The sequence below is a fragment of the Neoarius graeffei genome, chromosome 6 (genome assembly GCF_027579695.1).
Source record: "Neoarius graeffei isolate fNeoGra1 chromosome 6, fNeoGra1.pri, whole genome shotgun sequence".
Classification (NCBI taxonomy): domain Eukaryota; kingdom Metazoa; phylum Chordata; class Actinopteri; order Siluriformes; family Ariidae; genus Neoarius; species Neoarius graeffei.
Genome location: NC_083574.1, coordinates 41,242,804 through 41,260,954, shown reverse-complemented (window position 1 = coordinate 41,260,954; position 18,151 = coordinate 41,242,804). Strand labels below are relative to the sequence as shown.

At 39.5% G+C, this 18,151-nt stretch overlaps 1 protein-coding gene across 5 annotated transcripts in view; it reads right to left on the bottom strand.

The window, feature by feature from the left end:
• srgap1a (SLIT-ROBO Rho GTPase activating protein 1a) overlaps nt 1-18,151 on the bottom strand; it is a 287,015-nt gene that overhangs the window by 55,438 nt on the left and 213,426 nt on the right. For all 5 annotated transcript variants that reach the window (XM_060923667.1, XM_060923668.1, XM_060923664.1 and 2 more), the window contains exons 14-15: nt 15,824-15,901; nt 15,369-15,503 (exon numbers count right to left, since the gene is read on the bottom strand). In XM_060923667.1, the coding sequence (XP_060779650.1) occupies nt 15,369-15,503; nt 15,824-15,901 (213 nt within the window). The remainder of the gene's footprint in view (nt 1-15,368; nt 15,504-15,823; nt 15,902-18,151) is intronic.

Below are 18,151 nucleotides of genomic sequence, written 5' to 3'. Positions count from 1 at the left end.
TACAGATCTAGCCTCATATTATTCACACCATAACTTCATGTCATGGTTATGCCGAGGTCAGACAGCAGAAAGACACATGCTGTGACCTGTGATCGGTCGGGTGGCGACTGATCGCAGGTGGACGCAGGCGTTTTGCATCAAATCCTTCGTTGTGGTCAGATGTAGATAGATAGATAGATAGATAGATACCGTATTTTCTGGACTATAAGCCGCTACTTTTTTCCTAGGTTTTGAACCATGCGGCTTATACAAAGGTGCGGCTATTCTGTGGATTTTTCTTCCACCGCTAGGGGCGCTCTAACCAGAAGTAGAATCAAAAATAAGATAGACGAAAAATCAATGCAAAGAAGAATTAGCAGATCTTTAGCAGATAGAACACGCACGACAAATTACTAACTGGTAATTATTTTCAAATCCAGCGAAGATGATTAAAGTGACTTGTGGTTTCAAACACAGGAGAAATGAAGGTAAATAAATACCGGTTATTTTCTCTTGGTTCTGTTCCGTTTTAATCAGCAAAGTTGCTGCCGTGTTAAAAGGCACTGTTCGGAAAGAATCTGTTCAGGTACATACATGTACATTTACAGTACAAAATCGCTCTGTACATGCAGTAAATATCTAATTTTTCAACATAGATATCTGCGGCTTATAGCCCGGTGCGGCTTGTATATCTTTTTTTTTAATTTTTTTTAAAAAATAGAGCGGATGCGGCTTATATACAGGTGCGCTCTATAGTCCAGAAAATACGGTAGATAGATAGATATACTTTATTTCAGTGTCACTCCACAACACACAATAAAAATACAATACAGAGGTATATAAATACAAAATTCAGTCAAATTACCCCCCTCCCTTTGACAAAAATAAAAAGTGTTAGGGACCACTCAAAAAGAGTTGTGAGACACCAACTAAAAAAATCATTTAAAAAAATTATATAAAAACGTACAATATGGTACCAAGGAGACAAAGCACAAACAGTTGTTTTATAAATTGGAACTTGTAAAAAACAATCTTCTATTTAGAATAAGGTAGCAGGCTTTGGCACATTCGTTGATGCAATATTTACCAGATAAAATTACACACAATTTATTTGTATCATCAAAATCATTAAAATTAACAATATACTTAGATAATGTATGAAATAATTCATCACGAATGTCCACATAGATGTCACAGTGTAAAAGAACATGGGCTTCTGATTCAATGGAGCCATTATTACATACTGTACAATAATGTCTGTCCACTGGGGTGTTTGTATATCTACCAGTTTCTATTGCTAAAGGAGCAACTCCACATCTGAATTTAGCAAAGGCACTTCGACGTGGTCTTGATAATATATTTTGTACATAGGGCTCTGTCTCTCTGTCGTATTGCAAGACGCAGAGTTTTTAAGCTGAATCAACCAGTCGGAAGCAGACGTAGCTAGACGCAGGTTGACGCAGCGCACAGAAAACCTTTAAAAAAATATAAGGCCATAAAACTGCTTGCAGGTTGTTGTAAACTATTTGCAGGTGCAGTATTCGTGTACCTGCGATGCATCGCAGCCATCTCTAAAGACTTGTCTTCCCCTGCGTCAGCCTGCGTCTAGCTGCCACTACCTGCTTCAACCTGCGATTGGTCGCTCAAACGTTGCTCGACCACCTGCCTCTACATGCGTCAATCTGCTATTTGCACCGACTGGAAGCGAATCGCAGCTGAAATGCGAACAGATCGTGAACCACTTGCGTCAACCTGCCTCTATTAAAGACCCTCTGCAACACTCTGCCATTACCTGCATCGTTGTGTGTCGACGCAAGACCAGTCTTGCGTCTACCTGCGATTTTGTTATCACAGGTAGACGCAAGTAGTTGAAAACTAGTTGCGGCCTGCTGTCTGACTTGGGCATAACAGAACAGGAAATCATGAGCACTGGTTTAGAACAGTGGTGACACTTTTAACTAGATCTACTCTAAAGGTGTCCAGATGTAAGGAGTTGATGCAGGAACTGTCAGACAATCAATAGTGGTATCAATTATAATTATATGACAGCATGATGGAATTCTCAGATATGATTGGTCAGAAGGTGTTGAACAGTTTCTATAACAGCAGCTTGGACAGGATTTCCAGCAGTAATTCAGATCGCAGGTTTCTGTATACTTATATTTATATTAAGCCCTTAGCTCCCTAGGAGCATAGGCCACCAACAAGAGTTTTCTGTCTCGTTCTACTTTGTGCAGTTTTCTCGAATGTTGACCATGAATAGCTCCTGGCTCCCATTTCGCCTTCAACTGCTCTTCTCCAGGTGTTTTTGGGACGACCTCTTTTCCTTTTTCCTTGTGAGTTCCATATTAAATCTTGCTTACTGGTGTTGTTTGGCAGCTTCCTGAGTGTACGTCCTATCCGGCTCCACTTCTTCTTCTGGATTTGTGTCTCTATTGGTTGTTGGTTGGTTATTTCTCATAGTTTTTCATTCTTCATTTTATCTGTCCAGCTCACATTCTGTGTACTTGTTCTAGTATAATTTCTATACAACTCATTCACAGGTACTTGATGAAGGAAAAATGTATATTCATCGATATGATGAAGTTTTCTGTTACGATACGTTTGTTGAGCATTTATGGAAGGAGTCTCTAGTGTTAGAACAGTAAGTTTTCCGCTACTGGAAAGTCTTCAGGAGGAATTTGAGCTTTCTTGGTTTATGGGTAAGATGTGCTATTTTGTCTTTAAGACAGAGAAAATAGAGAGGGTGGTAAGGGAAGGACTCAAGCAAAAACACTTAAGTGATAATAGGAACTAATCTGTGTCATAGTCATTCCACTGCATGTAACTAGAAAAAGAGGAAAAGCATGACACGTTCATTGAAAAATACAATTATAATCCTTGGCAAACTGTTACTGTATGTTATAAAAGAAATAAAACACTTTGGCACATGTTGTTATAAGAAATAATGCACTTCAGTGCGGTAACATATGTCACCCTGGCATGGATTATTTTCCTATAATATTTTCCTATAGTGTGTCTTACAGGGATCCTCTAGCAGATGTACTCTCAAACTTATTTGAAGTAAAAGTAGTCGCAGATTTCAAAAATCAAACTTTCAGTTTCGGAGACCAAGTAGTGTTAGAGAAAAATGAATTTACGTTAAAATACCAGATGGGCTTCCTGCAATAGTGACGTATGTGATGACGTCAGGTAGTGGTCGCTTGGAGCACCTCAGCTGTTTATATTCTATGTTTACACCGTATTTTTGCTAGTTTTACAAGTATTTTTACTGAATTTATCAGTTTTATCAGTCATATAAATGCCACACTGATGCTAAAAATAGCACAAGCTGGAACTAGACTGCATTTCCACAGAGAAAATTAAAAGTGTGCTTGCACAGCTGTAGTAGAGGGTCACCAACAGAAACTGGATCAGACATGAGACCTCGCGCTACGAAACCTTTTTTTCACATGATCTACAGAAAATGTGTGTGGCAAAGTGTGTGTATTGTGTGTATAGCTGTGCGCTCTAAAATCTCGGTTTAAAATGGCTCAACTTGCAGCGCAACACTTCGCGGCCTAAAATCTTTTTTTACATGATCTACATTTGGTGCTGGGTAGATGAACAGAGAGTGTGGCATGATTTAAACAGAGATTTTAGAGTGCGAAGCGCAGCGTGACATGACAAAGTTTTTCCTCCCGAAATTCCATTCATTTGAATGGTGGAAAAATGAATAGAAGCAAATGGGGAAAAAGGGATGAGCGAAAAGAAAGGAAAAGACGAGTGCGGATCAAAAGTTGCTCCAAGCGATCGCTACCTGATGTCATCGCATACGTCAGCACCGCAAGAAGCCCATCTGGCATTTGAAAGAAAATTCATTTTTCTTGAACACTATTTGGTCTCCGAAACTGAAATTTGATTTTTGAAATCTGCGACTACTTTTACTTGAAATAAGTTTGAGAATAAATCTGCTGGAAGATCCCTTTAAAGGACTGTATATGTAGGAAACAAATATCAAAATGACATAATATGAAAGTATAGTACCATTCCAGTCCTCTTACATCACCCAATACAATCTAAAAAACTTAAAAGTTCAAATCAGTCTTAAATTATTCACTTTGATACACATCTCCTCTGCCTGCAGAGTATTAAACAGATGACAGCCATCTGGTATTCTTTTGTGGGTTTCAGGTAATAAAAAGGCTCAAGAACTCAAGCCTGATCCTCAGTAGTGTTTAGCCACAGCATTCACACTGAAACTTGTCATGAATCCTGATTGCATTACAAAAAAAAAAAACAGCCATCCATTTAAATATTACACCTTTCAATAGAACAAATAATACCTGTGAAAAAGGGAAAGCGAAGAACAGACAGAGTCACGCTCAATCATACTCTCGGCCCATTTTGTTATGTGAATGGCACAACATTCACGAATAATTATTCAGTCCTGTCCTTGCTTTAAAATGTGTCAGCCATGGCACATCAGCAGCTCTGCATATCTAATACCACCTCTCTATCTGAACGTGCCCACTCACGCCTGCTATAAATAAAATAGGATCAGATTTATGATCTGGATTTTATGTTACCACCAGTGAACCGGATCCGACAGTGCAGGTACACAGCACTGTGCAAAAGTCTTACGCACCCTATTTTTTTCATATAAACTCTGTGATAGATTTCTCTACATTATCGAGTCAGTACAAAAACATTTTAGAGTCCAAACGTTCGTTTTCCAGCACAAAATTAAATGTTACAGATTTTTTTTTTTGTATCTGAGCAACATATTACATAAGAGAGCACTTTTCAGATTAAAAAAAGAAAACATAACGAAGGCTGCTGGGTTTTGGTGCAAAATGAAGAAGCGAGTGTGACAAAGTGTCCAGAAGAACTGTGGCTGGTTCTGTAAGATGCTCAGTAAAACCTACAGCTCATTTCCTTATAAGTTTGCAGTCATTGTACCTGAGACTACTATTTTTTTTTTTAAAGCAAAGGGTCGTCTCAGACCAAATACTGACTTTGTTTCATTTATTATAGCTTACTGCTGTTTATAGTATTTTTTTAATGTTGAAACGTTTAATTTTATTATCTTTAAGCCATTATTGGTCTACAGCATTTCTTTACATGTGCCTAAGGCTTTTGCACTGCACTGTATACATATGTATAATATATTACATTACACACACTGCCTTTGGTATACAACAACTCTCCAAATGGCCATCATTCTTAATTCTAGAGTTTGGCAACAAAAAAATAAGTGTGAACCTGCTGCAGTTTCACTGTGGGATCGAGTGCATTGGAATATGTCTGGTTTCAATTAGCACACATATGGAACACTATTCAAATTCACTTGGCTGACAGTAACTAAATCCCACGTCCAGCTCAGCATGCCTGAATTTATGCCCCATCACACACTTTCCCCCAACGAGCAAATGCACTTTGCTACCTTATGACAAATGGAGAAGAACTGCCTTTTTAGAGATCCATGTACATCATTTGCTTTGAAACAAACAGACACACAATCTGACTTGTACTGGAGCAGGCTTTAATATTCTTGGCCTTTCCTCACAAAACAATCAGGATCTTTGCAAAAAAAAAAAAAATTCTAGGCATTAATTTTTTTCTTTCTTTTTATGTTTAGAAAATAATAAAGGAAATGCCGAAAGACATCGGACCATAGTCCAACCATAGTGTCTTCATAACAGAATATCCATACGGATATAAGTTTTTTTCTGAATTTCCAATGATGTACAGGTTTGATCAAGACTGCTTTATTTGACTGTTTATCTCATCTCATCTCATTATCTCTAGCAGCTTTATCCCGTTCGACAGGGTCGCAGGCAAGCTGGAGCCTATCCCAACTGACTACGAGCGAAAGGCGGGGTACACCCTGGACAAGTCACCAGGTCATCACAGGGCTGACAGATAGACACAGACAACCATTCACACTCACATTCACACCTACGGTCAATTTAGAGTCACCAGTTAACCTAACCTGCATGTCTTTGGACTGTGGGGGAAACCGGAGCACCCGGAGGAAACCCACGCGGACACGGGGAGAACATGCAAACTCCACACAGAAAGGTCCTCGCCGGCCATGGGGCTCGAACCCGGACCTTCTTGCTGTGAGGTGACAGCGCTAACCACTACACCACCGTGCCGCCCTTGACTGTTTATGACTTTGGATTTATTTATTACCTCTGCCAATTTTGTTGGAAGAGGTTGTTTTCACCCCCGTTTGTTTGTTTGTCTGTCTGTTCCCAATGTAACTCAAAAAATACTGAACAGATTTTGATGAAATTTGGTGTACAGCTTTAGTATTACCCTAGGTTCAAGTGATTGATTTTGATGTTGACCAAAACGTCAAGGACGTAGTAACTCATCTGGCCTGCCATCAAGACGACCAAAACATCAAACAGAACTGAAATGTGACGATGTGAGAGAGGATCAACCTCCATAACAAATTGTTTACAACAGGAAAATCAACAAAGGACTGAATTTTGTTCCCCAAGTGAAGATCGACCCAAAACATCGATCAGAATTGAATTTGCGTAATAAATAAGAGAGGAGATACAATTCTAGTCAGAAGTAAATGTGTGAAGTTGACCTAATGACTAATTTGTTCGCAAAAAACTGACAATACAATGACCAAGTGTTGTGCAGAAGGTCTAGTTCTTTCAAATAAAACAATCAGAACTGAAATCTATTGAGAACTGAGGGAGGAGACACAATTTAACTGAAAATAAACCAAGTTGTAAACAAATTGTTTACAACAAGAAAATCAACAAACGAATGACCAAGTTTTGTTCCCCGAGGGAAGATCGACCCAAAACATCGATCAGAACTGGAATCGGGTGAGAAATGAGAGAGGAGACACAATTCTAACAAGAAGTCCAAAAACTTGTTAAGTTGACGTAATTAGCTTTTTGTTAGCAAAAATTTGACGATGCAATGACCAAGTTTTGTGCAGAAGGTCTAGTTCTTTCAAATAAAACAATCATCACTGAAATCTATTGAGAACTGAGGGTGGAGACATGATTTAACTGAAAATAAACAAAGTTGTAAACAAATTGTTTACAACAAGAAAATCAACAAACGAATGACCAAGTTTTGTTCCCCGAGGGAAGATCGACCCAAAACATCGATCAGAATGGAATCGGGTGAGAAATGAGAGAGGAGATACAATTCTAGTGAGAGGCCTGGAAAATGTGTAAATTTGGCCTAATTACTAACTCGTTAGCAAAAAATTTGACAAAACAACGACCAAGTTTTGTGCGGAGTGATGAGTTCTTTCAAACAAAACAATCGGAACAGAAATCTGTTGAGAGCTGACGGAGGAGATATGATTTAACTGAATTGTGGACGACGGATGCCATGCCATGGCAACAGCTCATCAGCCTTATAGTCAGATCAGCTAATAACATGTGGCTTGGTTGGAGGTATGCACTCTACTGTGTGCCCTTCTAGTTTTTATTTGAGATGGTTGTTTGAAGTGATGCATGCTTGATTTAATCTTACTTGATACTATTATTTCTTCATGTTCAACTTTATTTTACATTTTTGGAAGGAGTCTCCAGTGTCAGCACTTCGTAACAATCAGGAATAAACCTGTATCTCTAAAAGTCTACGGACAGAGCTCAGAGTCAGAGGATGAGGCCTTTTCATTGATCATCTCATCTCATTATCTGTAGCCGCTTTATCCTGTTCTACAGGGTCGCAGGCAAGCTGGAGCCTATCCCAGCTGACTACGGGCGAAAGGCGGGGTACACCCTGGACAAGTCGCCAGGTCATCACAGGGCTGACACACAGACACAGACAACCATTCACACTCACATTCACACCTACGCTCAATTTAGAGTCACCAGTTAACCTAACCTGCATGTCTTTGGACTGTGGGGGAAACCGGAGCACCCGGAGGAAACCCACGCGGACACGGGGAGAACATGCAAACTCCACACAGAAAGGCCCTCACCGGCCACGGGGCTCGAACCCGGACCTTCTTGCTGTGAGGCGACAGCGCTAACCACTACACCACCGTGCTGCCCTTCATTGATAATGTTTTGTCTTATTATCTTCAAGAGAAAGAAAAGAGGCTGGTGAAGGAATGAACATATTTATATGTTTTAACAAAAGTGATTTAAATTGTTTCATGGATGTTCCACAACATTAAATATCATGATGAAAATATGTCAAGAAAAGCATGTCGCTCTTTAAGAAATAAAACACTTTGGGACATGTCGCTATAGGGTATAGTAACTCGTCTTTGTGTCAGGATGCAGCACACTACAATGATTATTGATGATTATTTTCAAAAACATTTGTTTTATGCCTTAGGGCCCGGTCCCAAAACACCAATAACTATAACTACACCTATAACTCCAGCTATGACTATCCCTCTGCCTGAGTTTAGTTCCAGTCTGGAGCAGTCACACCACAACTATAATCCCCACTATAATATCGCTTGGTCCTGACACTCAGGCTAATAAATACATGCAGCTTAGGAATAGCCATGGAAGTTTTTCCAAGTAGTAGCACGTTATTCCGGGTCGTACTGTACAGCTTGGACTTCAAAACAACCCATGCACACGCTCCGGTGGTTGATATAACACGGATAGGTCACGGATTACGGAAATATAATAAACTAGAAAAGCACTCGGAGAGCGCAGACCTCCGCCAAGAATCCTTGAAAAAAATCCGGGATCCAGAAGGTGATCCGGATCACCGCCAAAATTTAATGGATTGTTACTTGTGCCCAGTCACACCTCTGGAAAAAATTTCAGAGCAATCCGTTCATAACTTTTCCGTAATGTTGCTAACAGACAAACCAACAAACAAACAAACCAACGCTACCGAAAACATAACCTCCTTGGCGGACGTAAAAAGGATACAAAATACAGAGTGGTTACGGATTTTAATACGGATGCATCACGGATGCTAATAATTTACGGATTGGTCATGGACGTTTCAGTATATTACAGATTGGTTACCGATTTCACACAGATGTTGTATCACGGATAAAAAAATTAAGTCGTCAAAAACAATTAAATGTTCGGACTGCCCAAGTTCGTAATTAAAATCTTACCTGCATTTATGTTTATTAATTTACTATTGATATTTCATGGAAAATCACATATCTGTGAATAAAAGATCCGTGCTTTGTATTATATTTTTATTCTCCATGAATCCGTATTCCGTGACTTCATGATATAACAAGGATGTACAAAGATGCCCGGGGAAAAATAGCACGTGCTCAGATAATGTCACGTGTAAACAATTACCTGATTGGTCAGACGTTTTATCGGATCAGGTCCAGGCCTGGAAAATGGCTCCAGAAGCAATCTCACAGATAACGATAAGGATAAACCCAGGCCTGGGCTATAGATATCGTTATCGGTCTGGTGTGACCACATAAACTACAGGGGACCGATTTATTTATAGTTATCGTTATAGTTATCGGTATTGTGGGACCGGGCCTTAATTTGTTCCATAATACACTGAAACTAGTCTTGATTTCTTTTTTTAAAAATTGGTTGTGAACATGTACTGTAATACCCCTGTATCATAAAAAAGAAGTGGGTGCACAGACCCAGGCCTACAGCAAGCACTCGAGAATCTAAAAAATGATCTCAGAGATCAGCTGTTCAACATGAGACAAACACTCTTGTATTAAGGAAGGTGCTTAATAAATCAAGTAACTCACAGGTATCCTTTTAATAACACAGTCACCTCTATCAGCACCTCAAAACTTATTAAAGCTGATTAATAGAGCAGAGAATGAAGCGATGTCTGGAGCTCTTTATTAAAGCAGCTTTGAGTTTAACTGCCAAAACTAGCATCTATAAAAAAAAAGAAAAAAAAAAGGTGTCAAACAGGATGTTTCACTTTTACAGCTCGGCGCTAAATAACAGAGTTTGTCTATTTAAATGTCTGCTGACTCATTGAGAGCACTTCACTGTGGTGCTACGATGGCAGATTACAAGGCACAAGATGTGCCGTACTTCTGTTCCTGACACACACACGCACGCACACAGGGGATCTGAGCTCATCCATATCTGCCCCTGCAGATCCTTTCATCCGCTCATAGCAGCTTAAAATAGCCATGTCACAGTAAAAAAAAAAAAAAAGCTCTGTGCCTTCTGAGAGATGGGCTTTTGGGAATTCGCCATGCCACATTACTTTGTCTTAGACGTGCCTGCGTGTCTGACTTGCATATTTCAAAATGAAAGACACACCAGCTGGAAGCCTGAAGCTACACAACAGTCTCTAAACTCTGCCACAGTACTCAGTGCAACAACTCAGACTGGATATATTTAGAGTGGAAAGAGCAAGGAATTTCAATGAGCTAAGAGAGCTAAGCTCCGTGTGTGTGTGTGTGTGTGTGTGTGTGTGTGTGTGTGTGTGTGTGTGTGTGTGTGTGTGTGTCTGTCTCCATGAGTTATGAGAGAGAGAAGGAAGCTGAAACAGGTTTAAAATTAAAAACAGCAATATAGATAATTTCTTATGAACGGACTCAAATAAACGCACAGGGAAATAATAATAATAATAATAATAATAATAATAATATACTGTATTATCGAGAAGAGGAACGAGGGAATGATAGCGAGGGAGGAGTGTGGCATGAAGCTGCCTGAGTTACAGAGCAGTGCTGTGACAGCAGGGGTTAGAGAAGAGATGGTGTGTGTGTGTGTGTGTATATATATATATATATAAACAGCAGGGAATCCCTATCAGTCATACTGACTGACCAGCCTACACAGAGACTCCCACTCTACTGCAAGCATCCTGATACACATCCACACATACAAGTTCTAACAAACAAACCCTCTTTCTCTCTCTCTCTCTCTCTCTCTCTCTCTCACACACACACACACACACACACACACACACACACACAACACAAATAACCATTAATTCATATCCATAAACGTCCCTTTATACCCCAACACACTTTCCCTTGCACTAAACAATACCGTAATCAATCAGAGAAATAAAGCGTTCTGATTGCGCAAATCCGTCTAAACCAGCGGCGAGACAATGTGCCATTCACAGTTCAACACAAAGCCGAGCTGATACAGTTATGTGTCACAGCACGGATGTACACACTGCTGTACAGTGAAGCTGCCAGTGTTAGCCTGAAGCTACAGATGTGTATCAAATACGACCTCTGTTACTGCTTTACTGAGGAGCTGACGGCTTTATTTACTGAGAGCTTTCACAAGAAGAACACAAGTCTCACGGTCTAGGAATGAATAAAAGTCTTCAACATTGACATGATGAGAAATATCCCCCACACAGTACAGGCTGCATGGAAATAACCAAGTTTAACTGACTCCCGTTCATCACACATAGAAAGAACTCAATGGAATTATATTTCATTCATTCATTCATTCATCATCAGGCTCTGCTTTATCCTGCTCAATGGTGTGACTGATTCTAAGTCCATCCGTGAAGCACTGAGACACCAGTGCACTGCATACACACATACATTCACATATAGGGGCTAAACAGAGCAGCCAAAACCATAGTAGATGGTAACTAAAATGGAGGCTCGAATGTGGACCTTGGATTAATTTCTCCGATTGTTTTAGTTACTTTCGCCAACTTTGTTTGAGGAGGTTATGTTTTCGCCTCTGTTTGTTTGTCTGTTCCCAACGTAACTCAAAAAGTACAGCTTTTGATGACATTTTGAGGAAAGGTAGGCCATGGGCCAAGGAACAATTGATTAGATTTCTGATGCAAATCTGGATATGGATGTGGATCCAGGTGTTTGGTTTTTTTTGTCTGTTCCCAACATAACTCAAAAAGCAGTGAATGGATTTGGATGAAATTTGTTGTACAGCTTTAGTATTATTCTAGGTTCAAGTGATTTGACTGGATTTTGATGTTGATAATATGTGGCTTGGCGGAGGTATACACTCTACTGAGTGACCTTCTAGTTTTTCTTGTTTTCTAAAGTTACTGTTATATGGTACTTGTTTTTTTTTTGTTTGTTTGTTTTTTAAGTTACTGTTATGTGGTTTGGATTTTAACAAAAGATGACAAGACATTACTAGTTTGTTTTTGATACTGGCACTGAAACCTTGTGAATCAGCCAATATTGATATCCATTCAAGATTTTTTCTTATTAAACAAAGACTACTAAACTTTAAAATGATTTTTTTAACTGAAGCATGCAAAAAAATTACAGGAAAAAATACATAGATAAAAACGCAACTTATCCAAAACTGTAGCACTCAAACAAAAATTATTTGCATTGCAAATATAAATAATACAAGAGTGCTCTGAGAGCACAATATCCCCCGGTGGCAACTAGGCCATAACTCTGGTAAAATGCAACTCAATTGAATGAAATTGCAATATGCGTATTACCGACATATAACAAAGAATCCTGTCAAGTTTCGTGAAATTCCTCCAAAAATTGTGAGATGAGTTGTTTTCAGAAGGTGAAATCAACTTCACCTTCAACTGTACCCTTCCCAGGACGGATGGACATCGCCACGACATAATCCCCCTTCGGGCCTTTCGGCCAATGGACGATAAAAATTGCGAGGGAAGTTGATTTCAGAAAGCAAGCACACCTTGATGAAATTGCCAAAGTACAAGTTTGTTAATAATCAAGGCCATAACTCTGGTAAAATTTGCCCAAATTAAACAAAATTTCAATATGTGTATAACTGTCATATAACAAAGCCTTTTGCCAAGTTTGGTGAAATTCCTCCACAAATTGTGAGAGGAGTTGATTTCAGAAGGAAAACACTCTCTCATGAAATTGTCAGATTATAATTTTGTTAATCAAGGGCCATAACTCTGGTAAAATGCGACTGAATTGAACGAAATTGCAATATGCATATTACTGACATATAACAAAGAATCCTGTCAAGTTTCGTGAAATTCCTCAAAAAATTGTAAGATGAGTTGATTTCAGAAAGTGAGTACCCTTCCCAGGACGGACGGACAGACAGACGGACATCGCCATGACATAATCCCCTTTCTGGCCTTTCGGCCAGAGGGGGATAAAAAAAAAAAAATCAATCATTCTTAAATTAAAAACTACAATCAACTATCTTTATATGTAATTGATTACAGGTCCCCTGTGATGACCTGGCGACTTGTCCAGGATGTACCCCGCCTTTCGCCCGTAGTCAGCTGGGATAGGCTCCAGCTTGCCTGCGACCCTGTAGGACAGGATAAAGTGGCTACAGATAATGAGATGAGATGATTACAGTTCCAGAAAGATGTTTTCCAAAACTTTTTCAATCCCCCCCCCCTCCCCATTTGTTCCAGGATCTCATTCTTTTTTCTTAAAATGTCCACCAACTTTGTTGGAAGAGATTACGTTTTCGCCTCCATTTGTTTGTCTTTTCCCAACATAACTCAGAAAGTAGTAAACGGATTTTGATGAAATTTTGAGGAAAGGTGGGTCATGGGCCAAAAATATATATAAATAAATAAATTTGTTTATTTATTTATTTTGATGCAAATCCAGATGTATGTGGATCCAGGATTTTTTTTTGTGTTCCCAACATAACTCAAAAAGCAGTGAACAGATTTTGATGAAATTTGGTGTACAACTTTAGTATTACCCTAGGTTCAAGTGATTGATTTTGATGTTGACCAAAACATCAAGGACGTAGTAACTCATCTGGCCTGCCATCAAGACGATCAAAACATCAAACAGAACTGAAATGTGACGATGTGAGAGAGGATCAACCTCCATAACAAATTGTTTACAACAGGAAAATCAACAAAGGACTAAATTTTGTTCCCCAAGTGAAGATCGACCCAAAACATCGATCAGAATTGAATTTGCGTAATAAATAAGAGAGGAGATACAATTCTAGTCAGAAGTAAATGTGTGAAGTTGACCTAATGACTAATTTGTTTGCAAAAAACTGACAATACAATGACCAAGTGTTGTGCAGAAGGTCTAGTTCTTTCAAATAAAACAATCAGAACTGAAATCTATTGAGAACTGACTATACTATAAATAAATTAATTCATTCATTCATTTTGATGCAAATCCAGATGTATGTGGATCCAAGATTTTTTTGTGTGTTCCCAACATAACTCAAAAAGCAGTGAACAGATTTTGATGAAATTTGGTGTACAGCTTTAGTATTATCCTAGGTTCAAGTGACTTGATCTTGATGTTGATAATATGTGGCTTGGCGGAGCCACGCTCTACTGAGTGACCTTCTAGTTTCCTCTGATATCTGATCCAACACTTTTTGCTGATATCGTTCCGATAGAGAGCCTGGGTACTGGAACAGTGGCATTTCTAATTTTAACACATTTATGTGTTTTTTGTTTTTTTTGGACAAATTGAATTTCCAAAAAAAAAAAAAAGAGAGAAGATTTTAAAAGAAGTTAAAACAGATCACACAATTTTAACTGTTTTACACTTTTTATTACTACATGAAAGTAGTAATATGGAAAAATATTGTTAGCTAAACTTGCAGGGTTTGTGTCTCTAAGCATTTTTATAATATACTGAGAGAAAAACAAACCAATCTGCTATATCTGTGTGTGCATGTGTGTGTAGCTGGCTACACTGGCTCAGAGTTAAATTAGCATCGGCCTTTTTTTGTTTTTTAAGCTAACCCACAAATGTTTTGTAATGTCCAACAAAACTGCTCAAAATGTTTAAATGTTCAGAAATGTTTGAATAATCGTCCTTATATCTGCAAATTCCATGCATGTCCATGTGACTAAACAAAACAAGATCAACTGTGAGTTACTGCTCACCTACGTATCCCCCCGTTCTCGCTTATATCAGAATGCAAGCAATCGAAGGAATAGGACACTTATTATGAATGTTGACTTCAACAAATAATTAACCCTGAAACAAGTAAGTAAAGAGCCGTGTTCTCCCCAGGGATTTCAAATAGCATTCTGGTAAACTGTCATTCTGAAATAGCATTTTGCTTCTTGAGATAGTGTCAAAATCCACCCTATATGTTTCGTAAATACATTCAGTTGGTAAACAGGAAGTCGATATGGGACAGACCTGAAAACGGTATACATGGTGCAGAACCCCAAGCTGAAGCTCGGTACCAAATATCAAGCAGTTGTGATTTGTAGTTGCTGAGAAAAGTGTTACGAACATTTCGTAATGCCACCCTATATGTTTTGTAAATACATTCGTTGGTAAACAGGAAGTTGATGTGCGATAGACCTGAAAACGGTATAGACGGTATAGAACCCCAAGCTGAAGTTTGGTGCCAAATATGAAGTGGCTATAATTTGTGGTTGCTGAGAAAAAGGGTGTTTCGAACGGACGGAGATACGGACGGACGGACAGAGGTAAACCAGTATACCCCCCCTCCTTCGGAGTGGGGGTATAATAATAATTTATGTCTTAATTTCATGACCATGATTCTTCTGACTTGTGTACGCATGTCTGCACTTACTGATGCAGGAGATGAGGTCATTAAACCTGTCCTTTGGAAAGAGGGGGTTCTCCAGACCTCGGAAGTAGAGTTTGAGAACTCCTGCCACCGAGTTAATATCATGGTTATCCTCATCATCTGTGAGAGGGTCGTTGCCTGGGAGACACAGCAGGTTTCAGTAAATGAAGCTATACTCTAAACATACTGTTTATATTCAGAGATAAACAGAGATACCATATCGCATAAATACAGGAACCCTGTTTTTATAGAGCCAAAGGACTGGTGTAATTCCATACTCTTACAGTTTCAAGAGTATAAATAATTGTTACAAATAAACAGAAATATTAGGGATGTTACTCTCATCTTCAAACAGTATAAGCATGTGAGTCATAACAGATAAGAGTAGTTATGCTTACATAACAGTGACTCCTGATTAATATATTCAAAGCCCGACACTGTGACATTTCACCACCCACCTCTCTCAAATGAATTCTTAATATCGTTCACTTCAACTTGCGAGCCAGATACACGGAATATGCCTTGATGCTGAAGACCTGTGGTGGGGAGAGAGAGAGAGCGAGCAGAACAAGTGAAAACTCATATTACATGCAGTGTGGTCCAGAAGTCCTATCAGAATGGCTGAAATGATGAGTTTGGCTCATAAGCAGAAGCGTGAAATGGCAAAATGACAAACTGCCAGCCAGTCGGATACAAAAATGCTAATCCGATTTAATTCACGAGGGTCAGAGAAGTTGAAGTCATCCATGTATCTTCAGTAACTGCTTTATACTGGTCAGGGCTGCAGAGTTTATCCATCCCAGGAACACTGGACTTGAAGTGAGAATACACCTTTGATCTGACGCCCATTTTTGGACTCCCCCCCCCATTTTCTACCCAATTCGGTCTTGCCAGTTACAACCCAGTAACTAACTCTCGTCTATCACAGGACAGCAATTGAAAAGGATGAAGGTTAATCCTTGCTTCCTCCAAGACATGTGAAGCAAGCCACTGCTTCTTCTTCAAACTGCTGCTCATGCTGCGTCACAGGGCGACATAACAATCAGAGCAAAGTGCTATCTACCCTCTTCCACATACGTGCTCAGGAATGTCACTGTGATTGACAGGGGAAAGAGGATGCCATCCCTCCCACCCAGACAGCATGACCAATTTTGCTTCCTTGGCTCCCAGATATGGATGACTATGGCATCAAGAACTCAAGATTTCAGGGTGTTACACCACTCAGGATCACATGGGCGGAAACCAGAGAACCCAAAGGAAACCCACTCAAGCTCTGGATCAAATTTTTATTACTGCTTTTTGACCAACAGGGAACTGGATCTTGAGCCAGCTCCATTCAGGATTCTTTGAACCTGTTCTTTGGTGCCAGTTAGTGAACCAGCCTGTGATTTCACCAGTTTTGAGTGTAATCAAGGATTTGTCAAGAACGGAGGGTGTTGCACAGTGCACAATGAGAGTAAACAGTAGTAGCAAGCAGAGGGGAACCATCAGGGCCTTCTAGGCCTTCAGAGAAGCCCAAACATATCAGCATTTCAAATGTTATATTCAATTTCTTTCATTCTTTAATTGCTTTCATTCTTTCATAATTTCATTATAATTATTCTCTTCTAATTTGGCCTCATTTTCTATCAAATTTGCTTCAGAAATGAAAAGGTTACTGTCCTGAAAACATTAAAATCGAGTTATCCAATGAGATTTTGTTTGTTTGTTGTCTCTAGGCTGAGAAGAGTTTAGAGCTGGCTCACTCATTGGTTAGGACTTCATTGCCAGGACAGAAGGTCATGGCAGTGTATGTTTATATAGGAAGTGACAGATGAATTAACCAATCAGATTCTGATTTATAGTGGGAGAGACCAAAAATGTATCACCCTAGGTCTTCTCGAAGGCCAACACGAGCTTACTCACAAATCGGCACCACCAGCGCGGCAGTGAAGTCACCTTCCAGCCGGTGTAGCGTTCATCAGTAGTGTTGCGAATGCTAATAAAGCGGTCAAGGCAGTGCTATTGAGAGCAAGTAGCACAGGCTAACGACCGAGAAACTATGATTTCTGTCTCCAGACTCTTCTTCCACGTACGCTCGTTACAGTATTTTTCACTCAGACTTAAGTATTCATTTCCCTGTGTAATTTACTTAGTAACTTTTAAAATCAACATCGACAACTACACACAACGGAGCGACCTGGCAGCCTGCCGCTAATCCCTTGCAAAATCCTTTGCCCTGTTGCTTTTTTGGTGTGTCTGTCTAAATTTTGGCTGAGCTGAAGTCCCAGCTCTAATAGTAACAGTTCACCACTGGTAGTAAGATGGCACAGCGTATTGATAACCTGCAAGCTTTTGTTCTGTTACTGCAAATATTTATTTTCCTTCCATTTTTTCCTGAAAATGTATCCTTTTCCTTTGCGTTCTCCACTGCTGCGCTCCGCTTCCTCTCCAAACTAATGACACGCCCACTGATGTCATCACGGATTGCGCTGGAAAACCAGCTATATTCTGGTTCCAGCTGGGAACCAACTTTTCAGGTCCTGAACAAATTTATTTTTGGTTGAAATGCTCTGAACGGTTCACAATTTGGTGCACCAACCAGAACGGAACCTGTTCCATGTTGGAAAAAAAGGGATAACTGTGGACCCTGGAAGATGTCAAGAGGCAATGTTACCTCCTACCTCACTGTGCTGCTCGAGACTGAAGCCACCTTTAGCAAAATTGGTCGTTAAAATGAAATAGAAGAATGATTTCTTTTCTTATTACCACACTGTCCTGAGCCGATATGATTTAACTGCCAATCG